The 9,610-nt window shown below is 41.6% G+C and overlaps 2 protein-coding genes across 2 annotated transcripts; one reads left to right on the top strand and one right to left on the bottom strand.

The window, feature by feature from the left end:
• Positions 1-2,608: 2,608 nt before the first annotated feature.
• On the bottom strand, positions 2,609-4,149 carry LOC118399768 (transcription factor HES-5-like). Its single transcript, XM_035796016.2, has 2 exons — positions 3,546-4,149; positions 2,609-3,436 (listed from the first exon to the last, which is right to left on the bottom strand). The coding sequence occupies exons 1-2, from the start codon at positions 3,597-3,599 to the stop codon at positions 3,005-3,007; spliced, it is 486 nt and encodes a 161-aa protein (XP_035651909.1). The 5' UTR covers positions 3,600-4,149; the 3' UTR covers positions 2,609-3,004.
• A 3,459-nt stretch (positions 4,150-7,608) lies between these two features.
• On the top strand, positions 7,609-9,249 carry LOC118399767 (transcription factor HES-5-like). Its single transcript, XM_035796015.2, has 3 exons — positions 7,609-7,854; positions 8,107-8,194; positions 8,306-9,249. The coding sequence occupies exons 1-3, from the start codon at positions 7,784-7,786 to the stop codon at positions 8,705-8,707; spliced, it is 561 nt and encodes a 186-aa protein (XP_035651908.1). The 5' UTR covers positions 7,609-7,783; the 3' UTR covers positions 8,708-9,249.
• The last annotated feature ends 361 nt before the right edge of the window (positions 9,250-9,610 follow it).

Here is a 9,610-nt window from a genome sequence, read left to right as displayed (position 1 = left end):
CTTCTTGTACAATTGGTTTCTTCTGCATCCATCGATACCAACCATTAATCTGTGTGATTAACGGGGGCTGAGCTAGGGCGGTGTTTGTGAGACTAGGGAGCATCCCGAAGGTGGCTGGGTCTTTTTACAAAAATGTCTGTAGAGTCCTGATGGTTTGAGCTACAAAATCATATAAGGGATCTATGAAAAGTTGGGACTCTAACAAATACACACATGTGACATATGTTTTCCTCTATGACGCTCACAAGCTACACAAGGGTCGTTAGAAGGTAAGGGGCTCTTCTACATAGATCATTGGAAGTCCCAGGACATAGTGTCTATAATACCGTAATAAGCTCACATTGTTGCTGTCACAAACACCAAACTCCACACAGTTGTCACTGACTAGTTCAATAGTAATTTCCCACTGAGAAAACAATTTCTGTACTTACAGCATTCATATAAATTCATTTTTCTGGTTTTGCTTTGGTGGACATAAAATTAAAAAACATTTGTCAAAACTCATGAATGCAACTAATTTATCAATTTGTTTTGTGTTCAACTTGTAGCCCTGGTTGTCCTGAAAATAAGCTGGTCAAACACTTCATTGTGAGGCTAAATATAAGGGCTGGACATGCAGATAAATGAAAAAACAATTTTTGCTGGGGTCTTGGGACTGATGGGGTTAACCAACTTGACAAGAGTTAAAATGTGTACCTGCCCAGAGTGAACTGGGAATGCTGTCCTACACTGAGGTGTCAAAGTACAAAGCCAAGGTTTTTACTTCCTGTCAGGACGTTTGAGTATGTGCTCGCATCTCTACCTCATCCCTCACGCTGTGATGTGTTTATAGTGCCACACTCCTGTCACATCAAAGTCAGATGGGAGGAGACATCCTTACCGTGCCTTTGGCACACTCCCATCCTTCAAACTGTTGGAAGTTAGTGCTGTACGTGTAGACACAGGAAAGAGCACTGCCTGGCAGCGCAGGAAGTTGGCGGCACCTTAATTGGGGAGGACAGGCTCATGATAATGGCTGGACCAGAATTAGTGGAATGCCATTCCATTCGCTCCGATCCAGCCATTATTATGAGCCATTCTACCCTCAGCAGCCTCCACTACCTGGCAGACACCAAATGTCTGGATATATAGGCTCAAAGAACCTGCTGTCTATTTTTTTATACTCAACTTTCTCATTGCAACTTTTTCCACTGTTATGAATCCTAATGGAATCAGACAACCAGAGCCGATGTGCAGGCAGGAATAGGCAATGGTGCTCATTAACTAAAGGGAAATTGAAAGAAACATATCTAGACAAACTAAATATTCAAACTGGTCAATGGCAAATTTGTAACTCATTAGTTAAACAATTCTAAAACATCTGTAGGGGGAATACAAATTACATGTTACTATTCCTATTGAAAGAAGTCTGAAGAATAATTGTCATTTTGTCATGTCAAAATATTTAGCACAGGTCCTGGGTACTTTATAGTGTCATTACAAAGCTATGCCAACTTTTCTAGGGACTGATCTCATGGTGATACATACTGCAGTGGAATGCTTTTTTTTATGCAGATTTATGGAAAAGCATTATGTCTGTTATGCAGCACAATTGGGAGAGCTCCATGTGGGATGCTTCAAATAAACCCCCATCATGCTTTGAATTATATGATGTCCATTGTTCCCTTTAATACATAGATGTACCTTCACTTCACTGGTCATATTCAATTGTTAATGGCATTGTTGTAGCCTACATTTCTGGCTAATGCCATATTCACATGTAAGATTTGATCTGATTTCTTTTTTTTTTTTTGCCATCCAGCTTTATACCAGCAATAAAACGCAATGTGTTGGATTGAGAATGTTGGCGCTTCTAATTGACAGCTCTTGAATGGCGTGAGTGTGGGAGAGAAGCTCCGGTTAGCTAGCGTTTTCCGGAGGCGCCAGTGCTAGCTTTTGTGTAACAGCAGCTGGACCATTCAGTTTGAACATGTTTACTCAACAGAATCGAGCCCTTCGTGCCTTCATTCTCCCTCCCAAAATCAAGCTCTTATAACTTCTACAGTGAAAACACTCCACTGGGCACAGAGGTCAGTTCAAAGTCTAGCCTTGATATACATTTGGTTGAGTTGTCAACTAACATGAATTCAACGTGAAATCAACTAAATATTTCAAGACGAAATGCCCTTATTGATGACTTTTGCAAATCCAATTCGTTTTCCACTTTGTCTTCACATACATTTTTGTGGTTGAAATTACTTGTAAAGAGCGTTGATTCAACCTGTTTTTGCCAAATGGGACATTTAGAGCAAGATGTTTTTATGGTGGGAAGCAAAATAAATAGTAACGTTACTCTGTGTGGGAAGGCTGTACATCAATATTTTTTGTCGGGAAATATGGAGACCACCTGTAGTCTTGTAGGCTTCGTTTAGGCTAAGTTGTTCGCTGAAATAGGTATCATTCTGAATGATGTGAAATTACGAAGTTCAGTCATTCCTGCCATTTAAGTGCCACCTTATTTTAAATAGAGGTGTAGGCCTACTGTCTATAAGTGTTGTGTATAAAAAAAAAACATAGAAATAGTAGTCCAATTAATAGAGATTCGTCCATAAATTGTAATTTCCTTTTATTTATTGGGGAATATTTCCATATCAATGTGATAATCAATGTTCCAATCACAGCTTGTTTCAGGACACATTACAATTCAGCAACATATCATTCCTCTCTTTTCCCAGAAATACACCAAGATATTACTTGAATATATTTTACAATATGTAAAAAATAGTTTACTTCACAATTGTGAAGTCACAAATATATGCGCAATAGCACAATACAGGATATGGAATTTACATTCTAAACAGAATAATAACAATAATTTCAACTTTTACGAACAAAAGATACATTTTAAAGGGAATAATTATTTCCTACAAAAGATCATACTTGGTCGTGCAGCTAGACCAACATATTATCTGGTTTTGACATCGAAAGTCTCGTTTATTTAACGTCTCAAAATAGGCTATGCGCATCACCAGGGTCTCCACAAAGGCCCTCTTCCACCTGCGGTGACACATTTCGGAGTTCTGCTGTGAGGGACCGTCGCGCGGTTTGGACTCAGCGCGACTCTCTCGCCAAGTTTCTGTACCCGATGGAAGTGATCGACAAGTTTATGTTGCGAGTCAGTCGGCTGGTTGTGCGCTGAGAGGAAACGCAGCGTCTCCTCCAGGCAGCGGGTGAATCCCTCCGCGTAGCTCTGGACAGGTGACGCTACGTTGAATGAAGAAGCAGGGCGCGTGCTATTGTCTTTCAGGTAAAACACAACTGTCTCGAGAATGTCAGCCTTCTCCAGTTTAGAGTTGGGTTGGTGTGCTTGAAGTTCGGTTTTGAGGAGTGACTTGAGCTGTTCGATGCTGCTGTTGATGCGGTCTCGGCGCATCTTCTCGACCACTGGTTTTCTCAGCTGGATACAACAAATAATCTGATTAGTTAATCGCAGTTTAAAAAAACATGTTCAAATGAAAATTAAAATTATGAATACAGAGGACAGTAGTCAATTGTACTTAGCCTACTTTGATTTTATCTTTCGTGGTCCTCACAATGTTGCACATATTGACAGGAGCCATTGCTGTTGGTCAGTTGGTGTTTGTGCTTAGTAAAGATAGTTGCGGATGTTAGAAGTGGGGTTTGACCACCTCTACAGAGCTTCCGTATTTATACACCCCTCACACTGTAAACCCGTGTGGGTCTCAGTTTGACAGGTTTCCCACACTTGCTGGCCAATCAGGAACGCGGACAGTACAAAGAAAGAGGGTTCCATTACTTCATGCTAAATTGACTGTCTATTACTTTGGGACAATGACCGTGTCCCAAGGGAACAGGTGGACTGTGCAATAGAGTAAATGCTCTGAAATATTTGACTGTGTTCCTTGCGACTGCACACTAAAATGTTGCTCCATTCACCGTCAAACCCAAAAGGCGGGAAACAAATCCTGAGTAAGTAAATGGGTTTCCAGAAGATTATTCAGGATCAAGAGGCGTTGCTTCTGTATGCTTTTTCCCGCAATTAAAAAAAAAAAAAATGAGTTAGTTTGATGAATTCATTCAACCTTACACAATGTTTGATTTGGCTATTTTAAATACAAGTTATAGTTATGATTGTTATTCGTATGCGCAAAAGTTATAATTATGATTGTTATAGCCACTCTTACTCATATTGTATTATAATAAGAACCATAACAATAGTATTATAATAAATAGCATATATTTAGACATTAGCCTATATAATACGTTTTTCAAAAACGATTATTATTATTATACGAACTCTGTTGTCATTGAAAGGATATTTTAGATATATGCTATACAGCGACAGTCTATTTATATACAGGTAGTTTATGCGAACCTTTGTAAACGACTCTATCCTGTTCGCTTCATCACCAATCGGTCAACAATGTATCAACGTGATATTTTTCCATGTGGCCCCTTGGGAATGGGATCCTCATTGAGGACCGTGACTATAATGCGGTATTGAGCACAGCACACTTACATTGTTGCTCTGTTGAAAGTGTGCTGTGGGAAAGTTGGGACACCACAGCCTACAGGATTAGTCTTTGAATAGAGGAGCAGCTGGCTTCTGTGGCGGGAAACCTCTGTCAGCTGGGTGAGTTCTTCAATACGTGTTTCCTCTCTAGTTCTAGTTAGAGGGCATCAGTCCAGTTGTGAAATGTTAGAATTTCAACCAAATTGTTGTTTGTATTGTATACATATTCAAAATTCCATAGATAATGAAAAGTTACCCATTTCAATGGGAAAAATGCAGCAATCATTGCTGGCAACATTATGGGCCTATAGGATAATGAAAACAACCTGTTGAATCGAAAGTGTGTCTACTCCAAAATAGGTGGGTTCTGCTGGATCATCTTAGATCATCCATACAAATTAAATGGACAGCACTCCAAAGGCTAAATTTCAAATTTAAATTAAATTTTGTGTGATGCTTATAATGACATGAGATGCCATAACGGTGGTATCTTTTAAATGACCTATTAGCTATAATTAGTGCACCTAGTTTCACTCATGGCCATGGGCACTGTCTTGTGTTACTTGGACCTATAATTATAGAACTGTTTCATTTGTTGGTCTATGTTATCTGTAACATCAATTAACATCTTACAGTAAAAACAGCTATTTTGTTCATTCATGCTGTTTCTGTGTATTTTTTTAAACTCCAGATTGTGAGATTGTCTTAACCAACCTTGCATCTCCCACATGTATCCCTCTCTCTCTTCCGCCAAACTGTGCCATGTAAAAGGGCCCAATGCATTCCTGACTGTTGTGCTGAACCAGGCTTCGCCTGAGAGGGGCAGGTGCTTTGGTATCACACGCCTCATCAAGTAGGGCATCCTTGAGGCATGAGCCACACAGGGACCTGGGAAATGCCCGACCTCTCTTTAGAGCTGATAAATCCTCCTCGATGTGGACCCTGGGCTATGGCATCCCTTGGACATGTGACCTGAAGGGGGAAATTGTCGAATGTATGACTTCTGTCTTAGTCGACGCCCTGTCAGTACTGTCATGGGTCAGTGTATTGGTGGTCAGTTTTAATAGGTATTCACACATACAAAAACTATAAGTATCTTATTATTGCTCTGCAATGTACCACTACATGTTTTTTTTTCTTCAATTAACTTGTTCTGGAGAAGGTTCAATCTTTTTTAAGGTATCATTGGATTGTGTATTTACTGTATGTCCATGTCTGTATTCCATTATCTGACAATAACACAAATATAACATGTATTTGTCTTTATATCATAATAGCAGCCTGAAGTCTTTTTATTTGCTTTCCAGTATGATCTACCTGTGACTTCCTCTAGGTGCGGAGTGTGTGAGAGGCCTGGCCTCGCCCAGCAGAGTTCCAGATGGCCTATTGAGTTCCAGGCATAATGAGGGGTGATGGATCAGTGGTGGCTGTGGCAGGGTGGGGCGCAGCCGTGAATGGGGGCTAAGTGTGGGAAAGAGGAGCAGGTCGGAGCTCTCACACATTCCTCACTGGAGAGAGGGAGAGGGCCTTTGGCTGCACACAGACACTGGGACATCTGGGCTCAAAGCTATGGAGACTGTTTTGGTGTGTGTGCGTGTGTCCATGCACGTGGGCGAGAGTGTGTGTGTGTGTGTGTGTGTGTGTGTGTGTGTGTGTGTGTGTGTGTGTGTGTGTGTGTGTGTGTGTGTGTGTGTGTGTGTGTGTGTGTGAGAGAGTGTGTGTGTGTGTGTGTGTGTGTGTGTGTGTGTGTGTGTGTGTGTGTGTGTGTGTGTGTGTGTGTGTGTGTGTGTGTGTGTGTGTGTGTGTGTGTGTGTGTGTGTGTGTGTGTGTGTGGAGGGGCTTATAATGAGGCCATCGCTTTTCTTCCTGAATAGATGGAATGTCCACATTGGAATGTGTTCATACTCAAATAATGTTTTCATCTGCATAGTCATGACTCACTTATTAGAAATATCTTTAAAGAGAGAAGAAAAGACAGACCAGAAATTATTTCTCTCCAAAAATACCCTTGACATCTGCCTTTTTACATTTTTAGCCTTAGCATTTTTGTTCTTTTAGTTTAGAGTTAAACATTGTTCAACATTTTAATGCAAGTATGTCGACATTTACCAATTCTATTAACTTATTCACGAGTGATAGGAGAAACATTATTTAGTAATAGCCTCTGATGATGAGAGTGAAGTTCACTGTATTGTACTGTCCGAAGGCTTCAGTGGGAGCAGATGCAGGTTTCATTAATGAGAGGCCAGAGGAGATTAGAGGAGGAGAGGTGCAATCAGTGTTAGGTAAGTGTGCACGCACACAGGCCGGCCATGTGAACGAGGGCGAGGTGGGGGGAACACACGTGCCCCCTGGCTCAGCAGTGCCTCTGATCTGGGCAGCAGGTTGAAAGGGTATCTCTAGAGGGGGGCAAGGGGGTGGTGGATGGAGGGGAGATGGGGTGTGGCCTATTGACTGGATCCTCTCCTGCTTTCCCACACTCTCTTTCACATTTACCACATACTCTGTGGGGGGGCTGAGTGAAGGTGTCTCACAATGGAAGTGTGCCTTCCCAGAAGGTGCTGGATAATTGTGTTTAATTGGCATCTACAATGTAAATGTTTCTCTCTCTCTCTCTCTCTCTCTCTCTCTCTCTCTCTCTCTGTCTCTCTGTCTCTCTCTCTGTCTCTCTCTCTCTCTCTCTCTCTCTCTCTCTCTCTCTCTCTCTCTCTTTCTCTCTCACTTTCTCTTCTCTCTCTCTCTCTCTCTCTCTCTCTCTCTCTCTCTCTCTCTCTCTCTCTCTCTCTCTCTCACTCCCCCCCTCTCTCTCTCTCTCTCTCACTCCCCCTCTCTCTCTCTCTCTCTCTCTCTCTCTCTCTCTCTCTCTCTCTCTCTCTCTCTCCCCCTCTCTCTCTCTCTCTCTCTCTCTCTCTCTCTCTCTCTCTCTCTCTCTCTCTCTCTCTCTCTCTCTCTCACTTTCTCTCTCTCACTCTCTCTCACTCCCCCCCCTCTCTCTCTCTCTCTCTCACTTTCTCTCTCTCTCACTCACTCTCTCACCCCCCCTCTCTCTCTCTCTCTCCCAGTGTACCGTTCTCATGCTTTCTGTACATGTGAAAGACAGAGAAGATGTAAATGGTATATAAGTAACGGATGTAAGGGGAGAGAAATTATTTAATTTTACAGCACACTTACAGTACTATCACAGTATTAACATTGTGTCTTCTGACTATATTATTTGTCTCCTTAATAGGTTAACATTAATATCTGCAATGTGAAGTGTGCAGTATCTATATGCCTTTAGGGTTCCTTATCAAGTCTGACTCAGTCCCAATCTGCAGATGCCTGATAAGGAATGTTCCCAGGTAATAAAAGTGTAACGATGTGCTCGTGTTCAGTCTGTGCCTCTGATATCTGCAACACCATTCCCTCTGTTGAGGCCAGTAAACCATGAGATAATAGATGCCTCTCCCATTGTTGTGTCTGCCTCGCCCACTGGCCTCTGAGTGTGGGAAAGCTAATCCAGCCTGGTACACATGGCTTTGTAATGCTAATGGCCTCCTATAAATAGGGGAGTAGGCTCCTCTCTCATCTCACAACCCTCTCGCCTTCCTCAGAGAAGCACACTCTCTGTCTAACAGAATGGCTCCTACCTACACCAGAGACTCTGACAACACCATGCTCTCTACTAAAGACAAACATAAAGTAAGTATTGTTTATAACATGTTTGTGTCATAGTTTACTATTGAATCCTTTCCTTCATGATTTGAACTTAAAGGACAGATAACTAACTGAATGCCCTATTTTCTTCATCAGCTAAGGAAACCAGTTGTGGAGAAGATGCGTAGAGACCGCATCAACACCTGCATAGAGCAGCTCAAGACCCTTCTGGAGAGGGAGTTCCACAAACAGGACCCCAATGCCAAGCTGGAGAAGGCTGACATCCTGGAGATGACGGTGGGGTTCCTGAAGCAGCAGCTGCAGCCTCAGCGCCCAGTCCTTCAGAGGGCCCACAGTGAGGGCTACTCCCAGTGCTGGAGGGAGACACTGCACTTCCTGTCTTCCAGCTCCATGAAGGACATGATGCTCCATAACCTCCAGAGAGCTGAACAGGACATCTGTCTCTCCTCTCCACTCTCCTCCCAACACCAAAACCACAACCAGGGCCCAGTGAAACAGGCCATCACAGGCCACAAATCAGTCTGGAGGCCTTGGTAGAACCACCGCATAGAGAGACTATCTCACAAACTGGATGGATGTTTGCCATCTTTCTTGCTGTAGGAAATACATTTCCAAACGTTATACTGAAATTATATTATTTTCTTGTTATATTTGAACGGAATTCTACTGATGTGATTATTTGTTCTCAGAGAAGAAGCTGAAAACATATTTGTATTAATTCATAATGAAGAATATGTTTGATATTTTATGTCTATGTTTATGTGTGTATGCATTTTGTGCTCACTTGATGCACCAATGTGTTCTTTAGTCCTTTCATTTTCTATGAAGATGATTTGTAAAGGTCACATCTTAATGTGTATGGTTGCTTAGCTAACTCAAATCTTGCTTTAACTCTATTATATGTACTGTCCTAATGAAGGACATTTACAAATGCTTTGATATGTCTTTTGTAAAGGCTTTTTGGGACATTGTTGTTCCACCATAGGCACTGTTGTGCTGTGAAATGTATTGTTGACACTGTGTGTCTTTCATTCTCACTTGATAAAGTGAACAGACACCTAAAATGGATTCCAATAAACGTTTTGGAAAGTAACCATACTGTGTGTGTCTGTTTCTAAAGGAGTTGTAGTGAAACAGGGGATGATGGGACATGTAGAAAAAGTCATAATGTACAGGGTAGATGGAAAGTAACAATTTTATAAAAGTAAGTGGAGATAAACAGGGAACAACAGATAATGCAAACAGGCAGATGTACTGATAGATACTATAGGTAGAAGAGCAGGCATCTGGCCATATCATATAAAGTAAATCACAGTCTAATACCTGTAAACCTAAGTTGTAAGGTCACAATTACTGTAATGGAATTCTCTATCTAGCTGTTACATTGAAGTTATTGGATACTGCTGCATTGCATAGTTTATCTTGTGAGATGCATTTCTT

The sequence above is a fragment of the Oncorhynchus keta genome, chromosome 21 (assembly GCF_023373465.1).
Source record: "Oncorhynchus keta strain PuntledgeMale-10-30-2019 chromosome 21, Oket_V2, whole genome shotgun sequence".
NCBI lineage: Eukaryota > Metazoa > Chordata > Actinopteri > Salmoniformes > Salmonidae > Oncorhynchus > Oncorhynchus keta.
Note: the sequence above shows the minus strand (reverse complement) of the source record. Positions and strands in the feature narration are given on the sequence as shown.